The sequence below is a fragment of the Anoplophora glabripennis genome, unplaced genomic scaffold (genome assembly GCF_000390285.2).
Source record: "Anoplophora glabripennis isolate ALB-LARVAE unplaced genomic scaffold, Agla_2.0 scaffold390, whole genome shotgun sequence".
Classification (NCBI taxonomy): domain Eukaryota; kingdom Metazoa; phylum Arthropoda; class Insecta; order Coleoptera; family Cerambycidae; genus Anoplophora; species Anoplophora glabripennis.
Genome location: NW_019416515.1, coordinates 59,955 through 85,398, shown reverse-complemented (window position 1 = coordinate 85,398; position 25,444 = coordinate 59,955). Strand labels below are relative to the sequence as shown.

The 25,444-nt window shown below is 32.8% G+C and overlaps 1 protein-coding gene across 1 annotated transcript in view; it reads right to left on the bottom strand.

Annotated features, from left to right (window-relative positions):
• Positions 1–361: 361 nt before the first annotated feature.
• The window catches only part of LOC108906209 (adenylate cyclase type 10-like), an 84,717-nt gene continuing 59,634 nt past the window's right edge, over positions 362–25,444 (bottom strand). Inside the window, exons 18-27 of the mRNA XM_023454818.1 lie at positions 19,093–19,254; positions 17,796–17,908; positions 17,518–17,659; positions 15,654–15,832; positions 11,330–11,586; positions 8,534–8,736; positions 4,900–5,062; positions 4,588–4,842; positions 3,565–3,706; positions 362–613 (exon numbers count right to left, since the gene is read on the bottom strand). Of these exons, the coding sequence (XP_023310586.1) occupies positions 473–613; positions 3,565–3,706; positions 4,588–4,842; positions 4,900–5,062; positions 8,534–8,736; positions 11,330–11,586; positions 15,654–15,832; positions 17,518–17,659; positions 17,796–17,908; positions 19,093–19,254 (1,757 nt within the window). The 3' untranslated portion in view covers positions 362–472. The remainder of the gene's footprint in view (positions 614–3,564; positions 3,707–4,587; positions 4,843–4,899; positions 5,063–8,533; positions 8,737–11,329; positions 11,587–15,653; positions 15,833–17,517; positions 17,660–17,795; positions 17,909–19,092; positions 19,255–25,444) is intronic.

Genomic DNA, 25,444 nt, shown 5'->3' with positions numbered 1-25,444 from the left:
TCATCTAGTGGTTGGTCCTTTAAAAGTCCCATAGCACTGCGGCCTAATTAGGCCTATTGTGCGTCCCACTACTAGTCCTATTCAGCAAGTAGATTTGTCCTTTTTACAAAGTCCAAAAGCTTCCTTGCTGACACTTCTCTCAGCTCCTTGGGTTCCAAATAGGGTCTCCCAAGGAGCGCCATTCTGCTACGTGCAAATCCCGGGCACTCGCCCAGGATATGCAGAGAAGTTTCATCCGCCGATTCACATCCTCGGCAGACCGGACTGTCTACAAGCTAATCTAGTATCTCCCGGTCTATTACTGAGGTAACTGATCATGTTCAGGAATAAAACACTTGCGAGTTTGCAATAAAACAGAAAGCGAATAACAGTTTATATTAAACATCAAATATTTCTAAGTTACATATATGACATCTTTTTATGGGTATATTACAAATAAATATACTTAAACACTTTGTACAATAAAATAAAATTATATGTATATAGGTAGAGGTAATGAATACGGTAACACTTTATCCACCAAATCAGCATCGTTAAATTGAATGCATACGCCTGCATCGCAATGCTCCCGCCAGGCAAACTTTGCTTCTTGGGAAAGCTTGTTTATCCACGCCTAAAGTTCATTAAAGGACATAATAATAATAATAACGTAAATGTAAATCTAGTGCAAATAAATATAACTACAAGGGCATATTTTAAATCCATGTCACGTGAAAATGCAGGCTTTGCGTAGAAATTTAATATTAGAAATAAAAAAAATTAAGGAAGCAGCTTCGGAGAGTGTATTTTAGATCCTTGAAATTATAAATTATTATATTTGTCGTCACTTAGTATTGTACAGGGTGTTCAAATACTTCTCTCAACTTTAAATAGCAATGACTTGGTTATTTTAAATGGGACACCCAGTATATTTTAGTTTGGAAGTTAGGAAATTTAACACTCTTTCAAATTGTATATAGGTTCCCTATACTTATCTCTAACGGTATTGGAGATATTTGTGCCGTTCCGTTTTTTATCGAATTTTTTTGTAAGATGTATCCACGTCTCTTCATCGAGGTTTTTATTGAATTGGTTTGGATTCATCTTGACGTCTCTTTAAATATAAGTAGAAAAATGAGGATGCAATTAAATAGCACACCTTCAAATTTTTCATATTCAGTTAGAAATTATTTAAATCGAAAATTTTGTAATAAATGGATAAGTAAGAATGGAGCATGTCAGTTGCCACCTAGATATCCAGACCTCACCGTAATGGACTTCTTTGTTTCGGGCTATATAAGAAATCTTGCACACAGTGTTCAACTTGTGTTCAATTCAATAAAGACCTCGATAAAGACACGTGAATACATCTTACAAAAAAATTCGATAAAAAACGGAACGGCAGAAATATCTCCAATACCGTTAGAGATATGTATAGGGAACCTGAACACATTTTGAAAGAGTTTTAAAGTTCCTAACTACCAAACTAAAAATACACTGGGTGTCCCATTTAAAATAACCAAGTTATTGCTGTTTAAAGTTGAGAAAAGTATCCAGCAGTTTTTTGAACACCCTGTATAATACTAAGTGGCAACAAATATAATCATTTGTAACTTCAAGGATTTAAAATACTCTCCAAAAATGCTACCTTAAAATTATTTTTTTATTGCTAGTAAGTCCTAGGTATGCAGAACCTTTAATCAAGTTCACTTATTTTTTTATGGTGCTTTCAAAAATGCAGTAAAATACAGGGTGTTTCATTTAAAAATACAAAACGCTTTTCCTGGACACCCAGTATATTTCAAAATATTTTTAAAATGTAGCGGTAATCCACCTAAACAGGTTTCTATTATATAACATTTATGGCCCACCCAGTATAATATACAAGGTGTCCCATTCTAATGTACCAGGCCGCATAATTTTTTTAATTCGACTTTATAAAAAGATATTTCGAACAAAAGTTATCAGGCTTCGAGCGGATCAAATTATGGTGACCTTGAAGTCAATTATCAAGGACAGTTCAGGGTTAACCTTGATTTTTTAAATGGAAACCCATATTTTTTTATTGCAGATTGGGAAAAAATACGTAACTTTTGCATGAAACTTTTTTTTCAAAATACATCGTTCTCTCGTCAGAGTACGCTATACTTTTACCGTTCCATTTTAATTCTCAGGCTAATACCTCAAGAAATTAAGCACGATGGTGAAAAATATTTACAACAAAACTTGTCAGTTTTCGGGGGAATCAAATTACCGTGACCTTGAAATTAACCTTATAGTCTGTTTGGAAATGAAAGAGAGTAATAAAACCCCGAGATAAGAACCGGCCATGGGCGTGGTAATATTTCGTTTCAGGTAATTAATTATCGGGTAACACTAATGTTATCGATGAAATGGCAACAAATCGCCAAATAACGGTACTACGGTTACCACCTTATCACTGTGAACTTAACCCAATCGAATTAGTCTGGGCGCAGGTAAAAGGAGATGTAGCGCGAAATAATACGACGTTTAAATTAAGTGACGTGAAAATTTTGTTAAAAAATTCCTTGGAACGAGTAACTGCAGATAACTGGCAAAGATGTATACATCATGTACAAAAAGAAGAGGAGAAAATGTGGGAACTCGATAATTTAATTGACGTTACTGTGGAACCTATCGTTATCAATCTAGGAGACGAAGATAATTCATCAGAATATTCAGAGGATGAATTTTAATATACCTACTTTTTTATTTTCTTTATTGTACATTTATACAACACTACATTTACTCACCATAATTTGAATTTTCAAAATACATATATTTTTGTGTGGAATAAAAGTCTATTCATTAAATTTAAATAAATATTTTGATAATAATATTGAATAATTTTATTTGAATTACTAAAAACCCTCTTAACCCGGTTATGATGCTTAAAGTAGCCTCATGTTTTGAAATGCTGTTTTTATATTGTTTACTTATAAGAGAAATGGACCGAGAAATTGAAGCGGCATAGACAAAGACGGATTGTCGGGGATTAAATTTTAGCTACCTGCTACAATTTAGTACAGTCCGATCGCACAAAGTTTTTTTAAAAGTACACCTCATCTATACCGATAATACATAATATAAAAATATTGAATATAAGCACCAGTACTACATTTATTTACGATTTGCATACATAATAAGCTTTTATTACTCTCTTTCATTTCTAAACAGACTATAGTCAGTTATCAAGGTCATTTCAAGATCAACCTTGATTTTTAATAAACCCATATTTTTATTACAGGAAGTCTTTTCTAGAAAAATGTTTCGAACAAAATTTACATATTTTTCCCGTAGAATACGAAACTAGCATTTCTGATAGCTCCATCGTCTTCAACGGATCAAAATGTAGACGAGGATATCATACTCTGTAAAAAAGTGCACTAAATTTTTTTTATTTGTGTACCCAAGCAAACCACACTGGGTGAAACAATTTTTACAGTTACGATATTGCGGGAAGCAACTATTCTGCATACTACCAGCATTGAATTATGCCCGCAATATCAAATATAATTATTTATTTTGTTAATTCAGTATTATAGAAAGTTTTAAAATTTATACCTGTTCACTGTGCTGGATCCAGGACACTTCCAGATCATTATGCTGTTTCTCGGCTAGACTATGAGCTTTTCTCAAATATTTAAATGCTCCTTTGAAGTTGTTGTACTTTGCCATCGTATAATAAGCTTTCATGTGATATACTCTGAAATGCATGGCTATTTTTAGTTTGTTGTGACTACGCTTAAGAAACTAAATCTACATCTCTTGCTTGATATCAGCAAAATATTCTTTACTTAGGTAAAACAACTACAACTTAATTATAAAGAGAATAATTAGTCACTGGTAATTGATACTAGATAATAATTGATAGTCAGTTGTTATTCCAGAAGTACTTGAAAACTCTATCAATCGGTACGATTTGAAAGCTCTTTTAATGATATATTTCTCTTAAAATCATCTTGACATTTTTTTATTCATCACAACAAAGGTCAAGCGTTAATTAAAAATTTCAGCTATAAATTTATATCTTGCGTTTTTCTTTCCTTTATTCATTTCGCCTTTGAATCACCTTGATAATTTGAAATCTAATTGTTTTTTATCTAGAGATTCTGGACAGGAGAAATTGATAAAAACTGATGAAGAAGATGCCGGCAATGTATTACTGACTAAACCCCGTATTTAAGCATTTCTTGAGTTCTCAATCAACGTTATTAAATGCAGTTTTTAACGAAATTAAAAATTAAAGGCACTTTGCATAGGGAAAAGTTCACATTTTGAAATTTTTTGGACGCCCTGTGTGTTTTATTACATATTTGATTACCGCTCATAGCTTCCCAAGATAAGCAAAACTTTTTATCAAGGACATTTTTTCTCGAAAAATCAACAATAAAAAAGTTTATAAGAGTGCGATACCCCATCTGGGGACACACTGTTTACTCGCCAAGACTACCCCACTCTGCAGTTATAACATATACAATTTGTTATAAAACACCCTATTTATCTACTATATACTAATATATTATATACTAACCATAATAAGATACTACATCCTCCCAAAAGTATTTTTTTAATCAACGTTTTTACCTGGGCTGCAGCAGTGGACAATTCTTCAACGTTTTCTTCAATTTGCGGAATAATGTACAAATGAACTGATCAGCCCTGGTGGACGCCCTCAAGTTCTTCATGTCCATCTTGTTTACCATGTAGATGATCAAGCCTTCGAGAAGATACAAACCGCTGATCAAATGACTAAGTTTCTCGCCGTTGTCCGCAATCGCATACTTCCAAGCCATATTTTGCAGCACCGTGGCAGATTCCCAATTGTCGTTACGCACATCCCTACAAGAACAATGAGAAGTGTAACCTCAGAATACAGATTGTAATCTTCTGGTTTACCAGAGCCACTTGCAAATTATCAACCTTGACTTGCCTACAGCATCTCTGACATGCGCAGTTAAAGCTTCACTTAAGATAAACTGGTTGCATTTCTCTATTGGCTGTGCTATTACTCCTGTTTCCAGATTCAGTACTAGGCAAAGGGCATGATACCAAATCCTTTCTGAGAAAATAAAATTAAAATTGCTACTTGCGCTGAAGCGAATCTATTGATGTTTATTGGATTACTTCTTGGACTCATATTGAACTGATTGCAGAATTTCCGGGCTGATTGCCACATTGTCGATTCAAACTTATTGCTGTTGACGACATTAATGAATTTCACCACGTAGTGACACTTTAATTTTCTAGATGTCCCTGACAAGAAATTATATGATGGCCTAAGTCACAGTGTTTATAGAAAGCTAATCCACATTCATAAATACCTGAACGCTAAGTCTCACCACCAGCAACAAGGGATAGTAAATACTTTAGAATATCAAACATGAACCACAAGTCAAAGCACTAGGGCGAGACACGACATCTACAACCAGTTTTAAAAGAAAATGGTTATACAGCATAAATATTCTACAAATCATCAGTAGGACACAATACAGAGGAAAACTTACATCAACCTGTTTTGCCTATACGTAAGAACATAGGTCGTCTTTTAAGGAAGCATAATATTAATATCAGTTACAAAATGAGCTGCAAGAACGGTATGGTTCAAGGTCTTGGTGTATAACGCATCATGTGTAGGTAGCTACATATCTCGGAGTATTCAGAGTGATTCAGTTTAATGGCATTAATTTTAAGGTAAGATGGGGAAAAATGAGTAGAATATGAATACGTGATAAAAAAAATTAAATGCATATTTCCGCTGAAAAAAAATATTTTCAAATCATTATTTAAACCCCTTTTTGGACCGCTCCTGACCGCTGACCCACGAAGGTTTATCGAGAGTCAATCTTGATCTACCGTATTATTCGGTCACTAACCTAGCTTTTACTACATTTTTAATCCGTAATGAACAATAAGGCAAAAAAACAAATCTTTTTACCTAAACACATGAATGAATAAGAATTTGTTTTACATTTTAAATAGTAATAAGTATTATTTATTTGTTGATAAAAACAAATAACGATAATATTTGTTTTCGAATATTAGGTTTTTTATAATTGAATATGAGTTTTCAGTATTACATTTTATTAATTATTCAGTTTGTAGTACGTATACCTAGTAACTTATTACTTTTCAACGAGTAGTACAGTACCTACCTATTTAAAATGCCAGTACGACTAAAAAAACACTCATTCGTCCACTTGGTGTCCGCTGTTCTTTAATTTTGAAACCAATTGCAAAATTCTACACGACTGGGAAAATTAGCTGTTTCGCTTCAATGTTCGAACGCTCTGTAGTCCGTCGGTGTATTCCCGGTCAGAAAATATGAGGCGAAGTAGGGCGCCGAATTAACGGAAGTTCAGGGGTAATTTTCTTATTTTCCAAAAGATGGAGTAAATTTTTTTTACGATTTTCCGTCTCTATTAAGCCTTCTGAATATGTGGTTAAAATTAATGACATTATGACTGAATCATCCTGTATATTGGACAAAGTGAGAAATATATTCTTCCTCTATCCTGCCCTTGACTTCTTTATCTACTAAATAAAGCACAAGAAAACAGAAAAATTAATTTCCACTTTGAATAAACATCTGCTCACTCAAACAAATTAATAAAAAAATTGAAAATACTACTTCCTGAATTTCATTACAGAATGATTACGATAAATTACCTACCCATTTTTTTCAGCGTTTTATGATCGTATATCGACCTCTTAAAAACAGCCCATATGAATAATATACAAAAAGAAATAAAAAGAGTAAAACGAAAATTACATACGTAAGAGGCTTTCATGAATACGTCGCCTATGGGTATCATTAGACTAATATCATATAATGATGTACATGTGGGAAGTTTGCGGACATATTATTATCATGCACATATACGTATATTTTTTTGTACACCATGTAGTATGTGATTTGATTATATGACAACATTCGCTAGGAGTAAAACATAGGTACTGTTCACATATTTACATCTTAATCTCAATAGTATGCAGTAGTGGAACTAGGTATTGAAATAACCCAACAGATACATATTTTAAGGGCACACCAATATCAGCTAATTCTCATATGGAGCAATAACTTCAGTACGACAATAGCGGTAAGAGCGAAGCGTTGAAGATTGGGATACAAAAAATAGAATTAATAAAATTGTACTGGTCTGATATTTTACACGTGATGTTTTATATATACTCCATCTTCCATTTTAGTCAATACACGTGAATATTTCGTCAATGAAGTCTCCGATCCAAAAATGACTTGTTGTTAAATTGCTGACCTTGAATTTGACCTTAACGATGACCTTGAAGGTCAATTGAAGGTCAACTCCATAATTTTAAATGGGGCATGCGATTTGACAGAAAATTTTACATCCAGATGTGATTTCAACTTTGACCTTGTGGTCAATATCAAGGTCATAGCGAAGATCGACTACAGAAATCCACCTCGATGACCTCTACAAATGTTTTAAAGGATGTTCGGACCATGGATCGGTCATCCTGGATATAATATTGAAGGTCATTTGAAGGTTTATTTTGTTTCCTTTGTATGTATCTGTATTTCTGAGACTGGATCCTGGAAAACCGATAAATTCTACACGTACACACGAGTACGTGGTAAAGTAATAAGAGGTCAAATTAGAAGTTCATTTGAAGATCAAATCTAGAGTTAACCAGGAATAGTAACGAAATGACCTCGTGATTCAATGATCCACAAATAGTGGATATTTTTAATTTTTTTTCAATTTTGCTCCGTCACTCAATCTCACTTACAATTAGTTTGTAATGTATTAAAATATGTATTTTTCAATTTTCAAGCAGGGTTATGCCTTTGTTGAGTAACCAGACATTATTTTCGTCTTCCCCGCACTCATTGGTCACATTATTTGTTCCTACAACATCTATGTATTTCATGATTCCGTTGTTAATTTAATTGCATATCGAGAAAATTTCCTTTGCAAAATTGATGCCAATAATTGCGTCAACGTCGGAGCAACATTTAAGTCGCTGTGACATTGACTTTGATACAAGGTCAAAGCTGAGGTCATATCTTTATGCAAAATTTTCTGCCGAGTCCACCCATTTAAAGTTATGAAGTTGACCCTCAATTGACCTTTAAGGTCACGGTTAAGGTCAAATTCGAAATCAGCAACTGCTTTCCCCTAATGAACTGAACAACTTTCATTGAAGTCATTTTTAGATCGGATGCTTCACTGACGATATATTCGTATCGATTAGAATGGTATACGTGATATAATACAACCTGTACATACGAGTAAAAATATTAAAAGAAATTGTTAGATATCAAGTTCATTTGTTCTTCAACTAATATTTAGAAATTGATACGCCAATGTAAAAGATGAAATATGCTGCTGACATGAAAATTCATCTATTAGTAGATTTAAAATTTGAGGAAAAAATAAAACATCCAATATTTATTTAATTTAAAAATATTTCTAAGAACAAAGGAGATATCGAAGTGTAAATTTTACTCTTATGTTATGGTATTACAATTATTTTGAAATAATATTCTTACCTGATTTATCGACATCCTGATCGATTAGATATGAGAGCTCTGTGAGTATATTGCCAAATTCCACTACTTGATTCCTTATTATAGTTCCGTGAGCTAGTAAAGGAAAGCTAATGAAAAGTAATTCGGAATAACAGGCGGCATTGGAGATTCTCCATATTGGATAAGCCATAGACATAGCTTTATCAATTTCTCCTCTTAAAAACCTTGAACAGAGAGCTCAATAAAATTTGTGTATGATATCCGTGTAATAATAATTATGTAATAAATAATGTAATATTGTAGGCTATGTTCCAGGTTAGTTCAAGATCAACTCTTGTTCTTTTGAAGGTAATACCTCTTTCAAGGCAATGTCACCATTTCCAGCATATTCTGAAGTAGTATAGCAGGATAATCCGGTCAAAATAGACATTTCAATTTACAATAATTCGTGTAGAGCTAAATATTGGTATAGGATCTTTGGTACACTATTATAAGTAAAATGTCAAAAATCCCCACCGATCCCATGCGTGCGAAAAAATGTATTGAAGGTCAAATGTCGCAAATATCGGTTTTTGCATTTTTCTCAGAAACGGTGTTATCATAAAAATTAATATAAATAATATAAGTTGTATAAGTTGTAGATCATGCAATTGTCTACAAAAATCGTTCCAATACTTTTTTTCCTACGAATCATCTTTCCTGAGATATAACCATTTCGAAAGTTGAAGAAGTCGCATTCTACATGATATGCAACATTTCCGCATCACCTATGAGGTAGTGTACTCGGCGGGTTTTTTTAACGTGGTTTCTCCTGTAGACATTCTCCACGATCTATAATGATTCAATTTTATAAGATAATATTCTATTTAATAAAAAATTGTACTATTGGTTATGATTAAACTGGAGCGAATTATTTTCGACTGAAATGAAGCCAGACTTGTGAGTATTTGCAAGAAATTGTTGTTGGTTTGTTGGAACTATCATAAATTGATCAAACATTATACTAGAAGATGAATATGTTTTTATAGTTCGACAACGTTGTTCTGCAGCTATAATGTTTCTCTTATAATCAGTATAACCATCAAACACTATAGTCACTCTATGACCAAAATATCTATGTACATACTGAATGTATTTATCAAAAATAAAGTTAAATGTTTCTTCTCGATCCCATACAACGCGGTGTAATAGATATCCTCTATCGATGACGTAAGTAGCATGAGTGTTTTGAGTGTATATTCATTCAGAATCGTATAGTTTGTATGTATTAGTTAAAGAGACAAATATTGTTTCTTATATTAAACGTACGATGATATTGATACGCGTGCATATTAGTATGTTCGATGTTTGAAACGATGATATCTCAGGACTGGTGATTCCTAGGAAAAAAATATTGAAACGATTTTTGTAGACAATTGTATGGTCTACAACTTTTGTCCGAATTATTTTTATGATACCACTTATCGTTTACGAGAAAAATGCAAAAAAACGATATTTGCGATCTTTGACCTTGAATACATTTTTTGGAACGCATGGGATCCGTAGGGACTATTGGTTTTTTACGTAAAATAGTGTACCAAATTATTATAAACTTACCACTATTTTTTGGTCTATTTTGACCGGATTAGGATTTGAAATATCCGCACTATGAAACCGCACGCTAAAACCACAAGCTGAGAGTATGTAGAACCAAATTCACGGATAAGAATCTATCGTTGCTATTTTTATGTCCTCATAATCATGAAAACCAGATCTCATTGACACAAAAATCATTATCTCACCATCTTAGAGCCAATTCTTGTGATTTTTAACAAAACGACCTTTAAGATCACACCCAAAATCACCATATAGGGGCTTCTGATGATCCAAACAACTTTTATAGAGGTTATTTTCCCGATATCTTGGTATCCTAACAAGGTACCTACCTGAAAAGTTCGAGATGGGTTTGACTTTCAAATGATCTTGAAATAGAAAAAAAAAGTAAATCAACCACATCTTCGAACGTAACACTTTTCAGAATTTGGGGTCAAAAATTGTATTACTATGAAAAAAACATGAGTTGACCTTCAAATAAACTTGAACATGACCTTAAAAAAATAAGTCAAGCACGTATCCGAACGTAAAATTTCTAGCCCTTTCAAAATTCGGAATTTGTAATACCATCAAAAAGTCAAGATGACCTTTAAATAACCTTCAACATGAGCTAACTTTTTTCAAACGGATACCGGATTCGGATTCAGGGACCCCAAAAACTTACGGGTAGAGTGGTGTAGTCTATCACACATTAATTTTTTTGTACAGTGGGGTTATGTAATTAGCAATCGAAAATGCATAAGAATTTTATCTAAACATTTTTACATACTACAACTTATTGCTGGACTTATCTGTTGAACCTTCTAAAATTGAGACATACGATGCTACTTCAATAATCACCTGATAATAATTAGAAACACTTCTGATTTCCCATCAAAAGGTAATGTCTCGAGGTATCCGTTTACCCTTAATTTAACGTTTGCAGACTGCGTTATTCTTTAAAAATAGAATATCTAAGCATTTGTTATTAACTGTTTGAAACTCATTGTATGTCAGTGCTGAAGAAAAAGCGTAAATTTGTGATCCAGTTCTGAGTAAAAATACGTTTTGCCCGAAACCTATCTGATAAAAAAATGATTAAAATCGGTCTATAAATAAAAATGTTAAGGGAACAGCTAGTTTTTAAGTAGAATATATTTTCAAAAGCAACTCATGCCCTCTTTGTTACCGATTCCATGTCAAAATAATTTATTATTCTATTTACGAAAAGATTATATCATTTACCTAGAACGAAAGATTTGGTAATATAATTTAGAAACTGCTTTAAGCTCTTGAATTTCGACTATAGTGTTCTTTCTATGACACAAACTCAATGCGAAAACTTCCAAAGCAACGCAGAGACGGTGTTGTCCTTTGACCGAAGCCATACGTAACATGGACTCATAAGCCAAACACAATACTTCAAAATCGGTTTCTGTTTCCATGGCCTTGTTCAGGCTCCAAACTGCGGCGAGTTCAGCTTCTTTCCATCGTTTCCTGATCTGAAATCATAGATACATTTTATCAGATTAGATAAGAACGTGGTGGGTTTATTAGTTTAAGTTTAACAAATTTAAGGCATCTTCTGAAAAAGAGATCAATACAGGTAGTTCGTTAAAGAATGGGTCAAACTTTACCACTAGATTCTAAGACGAAAATTAATGGGGAAAAGTCATATACAATGTTGCTCATAATTTTTCAGCATATATGGTATACTTGTTGAATAGCGCTGAGACACTGTTTTTGAAAAAATTGCATTTAAAATCGGCAAGGAAGTGCAGTCATGAAAAATAATTTTTGGAATATATAAATAATGAAAATCTAGTTTACCTAGTTTATGGACAAGCGGAGAGCAGTCTTTTACCTAGCCAATAGCGGTACAGGGTGATTCACTATATTTGGCCCCTTTAACTTTTTTGTTATAAGAGTTATAAAAAAATGTAAAATACAAAAGTTGCACGAGTTTTTATGAATTTTTCGAAAATTATATTTGAAAATAAAATCCAAACAAAATGGCCGCGGATGTTAACTTTATTAATTTAAATAGAACACCCTGTATATTTTTACATATTTGGATAGAACGTTCTCTGTCGAACATAGTCATATAGGGTTTGTTATGTCCATCTCTAACAATAAGCGAGATACTATTGAAAAAAGAAAAGAAGGTTTTTTATTAAGAAAATTAGAAGAATTAGAAGATATCTTGTAATTGTTAGACTAGACTACAGAGTGTTTCAGGATTAAGTCGACAAACTTTAAGGAGATATTCTTAAAAAGAAATAAGAAAAAATTCAAGTATAAATTTTTTTCCAGAGACGCTTCATTTTCGAAATATAGGGCGTTAAAAATTTGTAAAAGAATTCGAATTTTTTAAATAACTTCTAAATGAAAAAGGCTATTTAAGCCAAAATTGGCAAGACACATCTTCTTATATTAAGATAAGATACCATTTTTCCATAGAAGTAGAAGTCTCGCAAGCAACCAGTGGCGGAGTTATGGAGACTCAGACTCATAAAATTATAAAAAAATAATAATGCGACCCTACTGAAAATAAAAAATGATGCTGTTTTTAGATAGAACAATTTGTTACTGACAGAAAGTGTACATTAACATTTTTCCTAACTCTTATAGTTTTATGGCAAAATTGATTTTTCGGAAGGGTGCATCTGGATTCTGTCGATAAACTTTAAAATTAACCTCAACAAAAATTTTCGAGTAGGCTGCTGTCAAGAAATGTTAATTAGACGTTTTAAATGTTATTTTGCGAATTGTTGCATAAATTATCCATTAGATAAAGCGTTCAAACTAATAATGAAAATAAGTTTAATAATGCGTCCATATTTTGAATTTGCTGATATGGTCTTTGTATATGGTTTTTGTGATGGAAATGCCACGGCGGCTCGCCGTGAATATGCAGTAAGATTTCCTCATCGCAGACTACCAGCAAAGGAAACATTTTCATCGACATTCAGTCGTCTCAGACAAACTAGGTCTTTCCGTAACTTATGCTGATGTACATTTTGCCCCACTTCAGGACGAAGTAAAATCGAATACTATTTTAAACCATTTCGATGAAAATCCATCCTAGCTATGAGCTAGGTATTTCGTCAAGTTCCATTTGGGGGACTCTTCGGGCTGATGGAGACCATGCATACCATATCCAGCGTGTGCAACATTTATCGCCTCAGGGACATACGATGCAGGCGCGTGTTTTGTGACTGGATGTTAAACCAAGCACCCATTTTGGTAGAGGTCCTAGGGAGTGGTTAAACATTAATTATCCCAGGAGATGGATTGGTCGTGGAGGACCTGCAGCGTGGCCCGCACGTTCACCGGACTTGACACCGATGGATTATTTCGTTTGGGGTGCTGTTAAACAAAAAGTCTACGAGGTGCCAGTTGATACCCTAGAAGATCTAAGACAGCGAATAGTCCAAGCGTGTCGAGAATTAACTCCAATTCAGTGTCGATCGGCCACTACCTCCATAATTAGAAGATGTCGTGCTTGTCTACAGTCCGGAGGCGCCCATTTTGAACAAAATATTTTTTAAATCATTTCATTTTTGATTCACTTTTCGCTTTGTCTAGGTATAATATTAATTGGTAATTTTTTGGTTGTTTCAATTTACAAATAAATTTTCATGTATTGTTTGCCATCTTATTTTATTTAAAAGTACACAACACAAGTAAATGAAGTGACTACAAACCGCCTGAAAAAATTTAGGAGTATTGCAAGGGTCGTTACGTTGTCGCATTACGACATAGTCACATTAGATGTTAGGTACTTAAATATTTCTATTGTTTTCATCATATTTTTTTTTTTAAAAAAAACACCCTATATCTCAAAAACGAAGCATCTCCTAAATAATTTTAATACTATTGGTTAAACCCAAGGGAAGGGGAGACAAAAAGGCTTATTTGACTCACACATACTCGAGACTAAGACCAATTTTAATAGGTACTATATTTTTTTAGGTTTTATGAGGAACGTCTTCCTAAAGTTTATCGACAGAATCCAGAAGCACCCTTCCGAAAAATCAATTTTGCCATGAAACTATAAGAGTTAGGAAAAAAGTGAATGTACACTTTTTGTCAATAAAAAACTGTTCTATCTAAAAACAGCATCATTTTTTATTTTCAGTAGAGCCGTATAGATTTTTTTTATAATTTAATGAGTCTGAGTCTCCATAGCTCCGCCACTGGTTGCTTGCGGGACTTCTACTTCTATGGAAAAATGGTGTCTTATAAGAAGATGTGTCATGCCAAATTTGGCTTAAATAGCCTTCTTCATTCGATTTTTTTTTTTAATTTTTTACGGCCTTTTTTTTGGAAATTGAGGGTTTTTTGGAAAAATTTTTTTTTCTTATTTTTTTATGAGGAATATCTTCTTAAAGTTTGTCGACTTAATCCTGAAACACCCTGTATTTTGACATATCGGACATTGATATGGTCCAAAATGCGTACCTATAGATATTCTAACTAAATCTCACTAATTAGGCCGTGAGAGGCCTAATTACTAATGGACAATGTTATATGGTAGGTTGTGATAGTGATAGGTAGTAATGGCATAACAACATTGCTATTGATTGGCAGTTTGTATTATTATTTAATTAAAATGGGTTACACAGAAGTAGAAAATTGAAATATTATGAGGAATTAAAGTAGAGTATGGAGAAGGTCTTTACTATATAAGTAAACAAACGTTAATCTTTACAAAATGTATACAAGTGACAGGAAACGTACATTAACATTCAACTGATCTGTACGAATTCTGAACATTTTAAATATATTTTAACACCCCTGGAACTTTTAACCGAGTAATATTTGGACGAAGGTAGTTGACTTAAGAGGGTCTTCTACTTTGTCGGGTCAAAAAATTGATTTATTTACATCTTCTCTAAACGTCTAGTTTTCGCCTGAACTAGAATAATTACATATATACAGTTTTTTTTTAAATTGAAGTGTCGAAAAAAAATGACGAAAATTGTACTTTTTTCAAAACTTCGACAAATATGCAAATTCAATATTTTCATTAGATTCTAGTTCACACCATAGCCACACATCCAATATTAATAAATATAATATTAAAATTCCAACATTGTGTTTTTTCCGGTTTCATTAAAAATCTTAAAAAAACATCCTACAAAATCTCCCTTAACTTCAATTGTTTTTACTTCAGGAATCTGCGATTGCCGTTTCTGTTTTCTGGAACAGCCTGAATATGTGTGAAAGTATAAATACATTAGTAAGATATAATTAGCGCTCCCAGCCACGAAATACGAAATTAATATTATTTTTAAAATTCTCAATATATAAAATTACTGAAATTTTCTGTTCTGCTTGGTATGGTTTTCGGAATATTGTCAAAATTCGATTTTAAACTTGAATCAAAATCAAGAAAAAATGTAGAAAGAATTATTCTTACAAAAAACAAAACAAAAAACAAAATGGTGAAACGTAATTCATTAATTCCAACCTCAAAATGGAATATTTTAACTTTCTTAAAAGTAAGTTAATATACTGTTGTACATTTAGTTTTGTCGAGTATTTTTTTATTAGTAATACTTACAGAAAAGTAAATGCAAAGCAAATGCAGGCATTCTGAAACATTATTGCAATATTCAGCTACGTCTTCGTCAAAACTTCGGCTGAACGCAGGTGGGAATACATAGAGTTTCAGGGCTTGTTTCAGTTTGAGGTGATTTTTCAGAACACTCTTTCCTATATTTGATGTAGGGAACTTTATTCCTAAATAATGACGAATTATTAAAATTATTGAATTTCCATACTAACAATAAAACTAATTCAAACTTACTACTGAATATTTAATAACTGTATACTGGGAGTAGCTTTAAGTGGGGGTGAGTTTTTTAGGGATAATATATCTAAATATTATTTGAAAAACACCTAACATACTGAATTCATCAAATAATACAACCCTTCAACACCACAATCAAAAATAGCCATGATAGATAGGATAGTCTATATTTCTGCATTTTATTTTAAGATTGCTTCCTCAAGTAGCATTCTTGCAAGTGGAATTAATAAATATTACTTTGGTTTCATTTGATAAGACTGTTTTTTGTCGTTTTCAATTTATTTCAATCAGCTTAATATCTTATAAATTAAGTAAATATATATATATATATTTGTCTTGAATTTAGTTCAAAATGAAGTAAAGAGTGTCCCAAAATTCAGGCAAGAAATAATTTTGATAGAAAACACAGGTTTTTAATTAAAAATTTTAATTTTTTATTGATTCATAAAGTATACAGTATTATACGCATTGTTTTGTCGAAATTTTATGACCGTTTTGCATAAATGCGGTAGAATTTCGTTGATACAGCACTCAATTTCCTCCTTCAAGGCGTGGATGGTCGTGAGCTTGTTGACATAAACATTAGTCTTCAAAAAACTCCAAAGAGAAAATGTCCAACGGTGTTAACTCGCTTGATCTGGGCGGCCAATTCTGTTCATCAAAACGGGAAATTACACGACCAGCAAATGACTCATGCATTAATTGAACTGTTTCTCGGCCTGTATGGTATATGGCACCGTCTTGTTGAAACCACATATCGTATATCGTCATTGCAATTTAGGCACAAAAAACTGGATTATCATGTCGCGATAGCAAGCACCTATTATTGCTTGACCAGCCGCATTTTCGAAGAAGAATGCTGCAGCCCAAAATCCGCACCAAACTATCACACGTTGTGGATGCATTTGTTTATCGTGGAATTTTTGAACCCTAAATACAACAGTTTTGGCAATTAGCGAAACATCAAGATGGAAATGAACATCATCGCCGAAGAATGATTTTGTTCGAAAAATTAGTATTAACTTGTTGTTCCATCCTTCAGTTCTTGAGTCAATTGAATTTTGTAAGCATGAAGATGCAAATTTTTTGTGAGTATATGCTGTAGAGAGCTTCTCGAAATGTTCAATTCATGACCACCCACGGTGCCGAATTGATGTCCTGGACTCTCAGCAACACTCTCCGAAGTGGTAAGATGTTTTGTACTGATCGATTTGTTGAAGGACGGCTAGAGTGTTTAAGATCACTAATTGATTCAGTCTCCCTGATTTTTTCAATTAATCACTTGATGAAGTTAAATCACTATTCCGACCATATTTTGCATGGAAATTGTGCACTATTATTGTTAAAATATTGCTCAACAATGGAAAGCATCGTTCTTTCTTGTGGCGCTCCATTTTTAATAACCTTAAACTGTCAACTGTCACGCTGTCTTTTTTTCTTCGTTGGCAATACTTTACCGTATAAATGGCACAAAATTAAAATCTTGCGTGAATTTTGGGATACCCAATATTAGAAAATTTTTACAGGCTTAAAATATTAAATAAACCAGTTTCGAAAATTATTCTTTTTAACACCTACTGAATTTCAAGAAACTTATTTTTAATTGTGGATGTACCGTAACAGTTCAAAGCATCCATAAGATAATTATAAGCTTCACCATCTTCTAAAGCCATTCTGGCTCGACCTATAAGAGTAAATAGCTTTCCTCTTTTCAGAGCGACCATCCATTCTAGTTCGATTTGATCTTTCATTGGTCCCTAAAAATAAAATTCCGTTATTGGTTGCCAAAGGAAATTTGTTTTTGTTAAATCATCATTACAATGCAAAATGTTTCTTAAAATTACTTAATTCTTTTAATGGAAAAAATGAGAACTTATAAACGCTACCCTTTACCTCCAAAAGTTCCAAAGCCTCTTCCACAACTTTAATAGCTTGAGGTGCGTTTTTTGTTTCCATGCAGACGTATGAATATTCAATGGTTGCTTCCATGATTTTCTCAACAAGGCCTAAAAGATCATTTAGATTTTAACTTGTTTTAAGAGTACCATATAGGATTTGGTTCATCATTTACACAGTGCGTAACAGCGATGTTGCGACAAACTTTAAGGATTGTACATGTACACCTCATCACAAGTTGAATAACATTTTTTATTTTAACGATTCCTAAAGGTTCTACAGTTCTTCGAACAGACATCAACCATATAATATAATTTATGAGGAAAAATATAACTCACTTCTACGTCTATAGATAGATAGATATTTATTAGTGTTAGTACACAACAAGTGTTTACACACGTCAAAAAAAAATAATAGTGAAATACATATACAGCACAGTACACACGCGTATAACAGTGTTGACACGTAACTAGTTCATAATTTAAAAAACAAAGAAAATGGTAATAAAACAATACAAGTACAAGCAATAAATGGTTGTCAAATGTTAAAATAAAATGTTTGTAAGAGGACAACAAAACAAACAAACATTAAACGATACATGTTAAAATAAGATTATGAGTAATGTAATAAAAAAAAAACTGAAACAATGCAACTGAAGTGTGCAAAGCTACGTCTAAGATAGTCATATTAGGGTGAGATCACTTTTTAAAAATTCTTGCGTAGTATAAAATGCGTTGGTTAATAGAAAGTGTTTTATTTTTCTTTTAAATAAACTAGGATTGAGATGACGTACTGACCTACTATGAGCTGGTAATGCATTAAAAAACTGGATGCCCAGATATGATGTGCCATTACGTGTTTTACTTAAGCGATGAAAGTTTAAGTTTATGTCATTTTTATTTCTAGTATTATGAAGGTGGATTTGGCTACGGACAGTAAACGATTCTTCATTTTCTTTTATGTACAAAAGACACTGGAGTATGTAAGTACATGGTAATGTTAAAGTTTGAGCAGAGACTTAATTTTTTCACATAGAATGCTATTTTATTAATGGTTTGCACACAGAATGTCGGTGCAATTTGGTCACATGATATTAAAACAATACTTTTTCCATTCAGCAGCTTGTATCTCAAAAACAAGGTTTCAAGGGCAATTGTTTGTATAAGAAAATATTTTTAAATTTAGACGAGGAAAACGTTTCTTCATTTATGCCACCTTCATTAAAACACTTCAAATGAAACCGTAGGTATGTGTGAATGGTTATCGTATCTGCCAATACATGATACTTACTTACCTGCTCCCTTACAATGTTCTATCATTTGAGAATACATAGTGCTTAGTATAAGAAGGCATGTACACTGAGAATAATCGTAAGTAGAAAACGTCCTCACTAAGTTATAGCTGTCCTTCAGTCTCCTTATGGTGGCGATTCCGAAACCGTTTGACGAGAACACGTCTGAAATTAAAATTTTTATAAAGAAAATTTGATGAAGTCAATATTTTTCTAGCCAAAGAAATATAAGAGGTTATTTTGTCCACCAAGGGCAAATATTAGTCACTGTTCATTCATACACCGTAAAAAAAAATTAGTAAATTTTCACTCAAAATCGACACAATTTTTTGTTAAAACGAATCCACCTCCAATTTTGTTGAAATAATAACACTGTTTATTGATACATGTTCACTCAACTATTTGTTAACTAAATAAATTTTTTATGCATTGAATAATATTTGAATTAGCTTGCTAAACTATATATGTCATATAAGTACACCTAACATAAACTAAAATCAATTCTTGATTACAATTAAATAAACGTACCTATTTGTTATCTGTCCAAACTGAGCATCGGTATCTGTTTGTACATTTTATGTTCTTCCTACTCTGATATGAGTAGAGGGGTGTTCTGTCGAGTAGAGTAGCGGAGGGTATTATGGAATAGGTCGGGTATTGTGGAATACCACCCTTAAAAAAGTAATGGAGCCATCTACCGTAAAATAGTGTAAATATGTAACTTGGGTTAAAACCGCAGTGCCATTGCCTAGTAGAAATCTTCGGAGAACAACCTAACCTCAATTTCAAATATTGTTGATTATCTCGATTAAGTGGTATGCATAATTTTTAAGTACTTTTATATTTTGTTTCTGGCTCTTATTAAGTAGGTATTTTAAGAAATGTCTCTGTTAGCAAAAATAAGTAAAAGGGTGCAACATTATGTTGTTTAGACTCTTAATGTAAGAACTATTTTATTTTTTATTTAAAATTAACCAACAAATGTTTGTGGCGACTAATATTCCATATTATTCTCCTACTATAAAAGAATACTGCATAAATAATGTTTGCATCATTTTGAGACCTATTTTTAGAAGTTTGACACCCATTTCTTGAAACTTGTGATTATTTAATTATTTTTTCACCTAGCAAATGTGAAAATGAATCATAGTCCAGTCGGTGGAGGCCACAGAAACAAGTAACTAGCAATATGGCTGATTTTTTTTATAAGTACTTCTAAGTATGCAGATTAATATAAGAAAAAGTCCATTGGTCTATTGATTTCCCAAAGTCCAAAAAAAATTTGAAAAACATTTTGATTTTCGACATTCTTTAATATTTTGGACTGGGATGAAGATGGAGAAAAATAAAAAAATACCACCTTGTAGGAGAAGCTTTTTCCAACAAAAAAGATATTCTCTACTTTTTCGTCCGAAATATGATTTGGCCGGAAAAAATTCAATAAACCAGGAGTTCGATTCTTGACGGTGAGAGAATAGAATGCTCCCTGGGGAACGTTCCCTCATTTCGCTCTACTACTGTTCTATCAGAAAATTCATACTGCATTCTCGACACAAAGGGATCGAGCCATGAAAGTGAGGAACGAGGAACAATGTTGTCAAATGTACCGACCAATCAGAAAGCAGTAAATAGGCGGTAGAATAAAAACTAGTGATGAATAAGTGCTACTTTAGAGTTATCGTTATTTGTCTGTCAGTGTCAGGTGCAGCCTAAAAAGGAAAGAAAATGGAAATTAATAAAAAACCGAAGCTAAATCCAGTAAGTAAGAAGAAAAAGAACTTCTAATAGAATATATTGAGGAGAAAATACAAATGTATACTAGAAAGTTAACACTCAGCTACACTAGAGAGAAAACGAGGGTTAACTGGAAGAACTTACAAATATTTTAATACTATATTAGGCAGATCCATTTTATTTTATTATTATTTTATTCGTGTATTGTACAACCCTTCAAGTAAACAAAAATTATATGAACGTTTCCTCAAATTTCACCACAAAACAGTTACTTGAGATATTACGACAGATTGCGAATTGTGAAACATGTCAAAAAATATAGGGTTAGGTTGCCTGCCTGTTCCCTCGAAAATATCAGTAGAAGAAATAGGGAACAATTCTATCATTACTCAATAGAACACCATTCAAGAATACCGATTAATGAGTTTTAGTAGAGACACGCCCCCTTTCTCTTGTTCCTTCTACTCCCTATAATTCGAGAATAAGGTCCCAGGTATGCATTCCGCGCGCGCGATGCTCGGCTAGTCGCGTGAGAGCCTATTTTTTGAAGCTCTGCGCTCTACATTATAAACTGTTGCATAGTTATAAAGTATTAAATTAATAATTGTGATAGCTCATTTTCAATGGTATGGTTATTTTTTTTTCAAATAAAAGATCGAATAAAAAATTAGGCATATATTCGAATCGAAAACCGAGCGTCTCAACGACAAATATAATTAAACATAAGGATAGTTCGAAAAATGTTTCAAGATCGGGAATTGTTATTTAGGGGACCTCTTTCACAAATAAAATTTCCGGGTAATGGGTTTTATCTAATGACGAAATACGACCCTTGCAATCTTTCTATGGCATTCGGGGTGTACCGTTAAAACTAATTCAGTCGTACCTAAGTAATCGTAGACAAATTGTTTGGTTTAACAATTCTTATTCAGGCCACGAATACATGCATCACGAAGTTCCACAGGGCTCTGTTTTGGGGCCCTTGCTTTTTATTATTTATGTTAACGATGTGTTTCCATTCCTATTACCTTTTCGTAGCACGTTATTTGCCGATGATACAACCATCTTTACGTCTGCCTATAATTTGGCCGGTCTTTCCTTGTTATCCGATGAAATGATTGAAAAAGCACGGAAATGGTTTTCAGCTAATAATCTAAAATTGAATGACAGTAAAACGTACAATTTAATATTTTCAACTCGTAAGAATATAACGGAAGGCAAATCTACAAAGGTACTCGGTGTGATTCTTGATGATTCCCTTAGTGGAATGCCCATATTGACAAACTGGGAACTAAACTATCTAGTACCTTGTTTTTAATTCGAAGATTGAAGCACTTTTTGAGCGACGACTGTTTGATGATGTGTTATTATTCACTTTTTCACTCTCATTTGACTTATGCTATAATACTTTGGGGAAACAGCACAACGTCCGATAAAATATTTAAGTTGCAAAAGAAAGCTGTACGGTTAATGACTAATTCTAGCTATACTGAACACTGTCGACCGCTTTTTAAAAAACTTAAAATTCTACAGTTACCATGTCTTTACATATATGCCACTCTCCTTGAAATTCATTCTCAGAAACATCTCTATGTTACACACTCTCAATGTCATAATTATGGGACCAGATCTGCGGACAATTTTATGATTCCACGTTGTAGACTGACTAAATCAAAGAAAAATTCCTAAGATATTCATTTATATAATATTGTGCCGACTAGTTTAAAGTCCTTGAATACTCGTGATTTTAAACAGAAAATAAAATCATTTCTCGCTACGCATTGCTTCTACTCAGTTCATGAATTTTAAAAATTTTCTGATATGCATACATTATGGTAATGGTCTTATCGCTCCTTCTTAGACGTTTATATAATATCTTTTCTCTCGTTTGTGTTCTATTGCTTGTAATATTTATTGTGATATGTTTTTTATTAATTTATTTTTTTCGTGTATATCTATACATTTTTTGTTTTTGTATATGACTTGCCATAAAGATTGTATGCAATTTAACATGGTCAATAAACACTAAACTAAACAATTATTTTAAAAATTTTAGGAATCGTGAGTTTACGGCAAAATATATAGCCTCTGGAACTTTATTAAAACTAAACTAATTTGAACGAGACGTTTTTTTAAATGTTAGGGGAATTACACAGATTAAAAACCTCTAAGCACAAATTCATTTGGTTACGAACGTTTTTCACTTTTAATGATTTTTTTTATATTATAAGAAAAAATTTTTTTGGTGCCCGGTGTAAATCTCCTTTGATCGTTTAATATAAAATTTGATACTGTTACAATATGAACATATAATATTCAAAGAGTAGAATGTAAATACTCAACAGGTATGAAAGTATCCAGGTAGGACATAGTATATGTGAAAACAATGATTCTATGTAGTTTTGTATTTAATTTTTTTCCTATGATTTTGTATTAAAATTATGTAAATATTATCTTGTATTTACTATTTTCTACTTTGAGTATATTTGAAAATCTAAAAAATAAAAATTTTGGATTTTTTTTTTCGAAAATTTTGAAAATTTTTTGAAATTTTTTATTTCTTTTATTTTTTATTTTTTTGCATTGAATTAAGATCGAATATTCATTTCTACATATTAATGTATTCAATATTTGAGTGAAATTTGACAATTCTTACGTTTGAATAGTGAATTTATTCTTTTGTTTGCCCGCGGAAGATGACTTCATGGCATTAATATTTTTTTCCATACAAACCATAGCTCGGACGAAAAAAGTACAAAGTATGTATTTTTTTTGTTGGAAAAAACTTCTACAAGGTATTATTTTTTATTTTTCTGTATCTTGATCCCAGTCCAAAATATTAAAGAATTTCGAAAATCAAAATGTTTTTCAAAATTTTTTGGACTTTGGGAGAATGATAGACCAACGAACTTTTTCTTATATTAATCTGCACACTTTGAAGAACTTATAAAAAAATCAGCCATATTGTGCGTCTGTCACTGTTGTGTTATGTGTTATATGATCGCAGACGGAGGTTTTGTTTCAATAANTCAAAATTTTTTGGACTTTGGGAGAATGATAGACCAACGAACTTTTTCTTATATTAATCTGCACACTTTGAAGAACTTATAAAAAAATCAGCCATATTGTGCGTCTGTCACTGTTGTGTTATGTGTTATATGATCGCAGACGGAGGTTTTGTTTCACCGTTAATGATTTTTCCACGAAAAAATGCTAGCTAACTGTTGAAAAAGGGAGCGCAACCTGGAACAGCATTTGCTTTTCACCCATCGGGTTGGTAGTCCAGTTGGTAGAGGTTGGGTGTGTGTCAAACCTTGATAACCCGGAAATAACTACACAGGTCTACTTTAAATGATGAGTACAATAACAGGCTAATTTGCTGACAAAGTATTTTATCAGGAAAAAAAGTTATTAACAATTTAATCCTGAAAAAAATTTTTTTTAGTAGTTTTCTTTAAATAACTCAGTGGGATGACTTTGTACAAAAAAATGCTTAGGACATGATTTTGTTCGTAATAAAAATAGCTACAAAATGGCGGTGGTCCGATTACGAAATTTGCAATAACAAAGCCGTGAGATTGAAAAAACTGTATAAAACGTCAATTTTTTAAAGTTGCTGTAAAAATGTCAATTATAAACAAAAAGTGATAAAACTTTCGAAAACTATAGTTCAATATATATATATATGTATATATATATATATTGAACTTCAGATTTCCGCGGATATTATATGTGTTGTCAAGATGTTTCCGGGTTCCTCTCCGCGTATGGTTTTCTTGATTCTGGATAGAATCGTGTTCTGGACGACGTTTCGGCAAGATCACACTTGCCATTTTCAAGTCTTCTTTGTTCTACTTCGTGTAATACGTTGTGAACTGGTGTTTACCTGCTCTGCTGCTGCTTTATATATTATTTTCGCGTTCTCCTTCACTGGTTTTCGCCTCGGTTCGCTGCTCGTTGGTGCGTCAGATGTCATGCTTGGTGAAGCGTTGCGTCGCGCTCTGATGATTTTGTTTGCGAGAATCGGTTTCCAAGCTATTGGGAGCCTTTGTGTATCGTCACGTGTATTTAGATTTTTTGTATGTTTTTCGATTTCTATGGCTTCTCTGATAATTCTTTTGGTTTTATGTTCTATGTTGGCAATGATTCTTGTTTCTTCGAAATTGATTTTATGTCCGGTGTTTTTCGCATGTTGCGCCAAAGAAGAGGTTGCCTGATTCTTTTCTACAGCATTTCTGTGTTCCTCTCTTCGTGTTTGAACTCTTCTATTTGTTTGTCCTATGTATGATTTTTCGCAGTCGCCACAGGGAATCTGGTAAACGCCTTGACCTTCGAGTGGAATCTTCGTCTTCGCTGATGGAAGAATGTTGCCAATTTTCCTGTCGGTATTGAAGACAGTTTCAATTTTATGTTTCTTCAGTACTTTGCTGATTTTGTCAGTGGTTCCTTTTATATATGGAAGGAGTGCTTTGGCAACTGGTTTATCTTCTTCGGTCCGTTCTCTATTGTGGCGTGGTCTTAATGCTCTCTTGATGTTGTTATCCGAGAAACCATTTTGTTGAAGAGCTTTTTTAACTTTTTCGATTTCTTCTGTTTTGTGTTCGTTGTCAGTCAGCCTTTC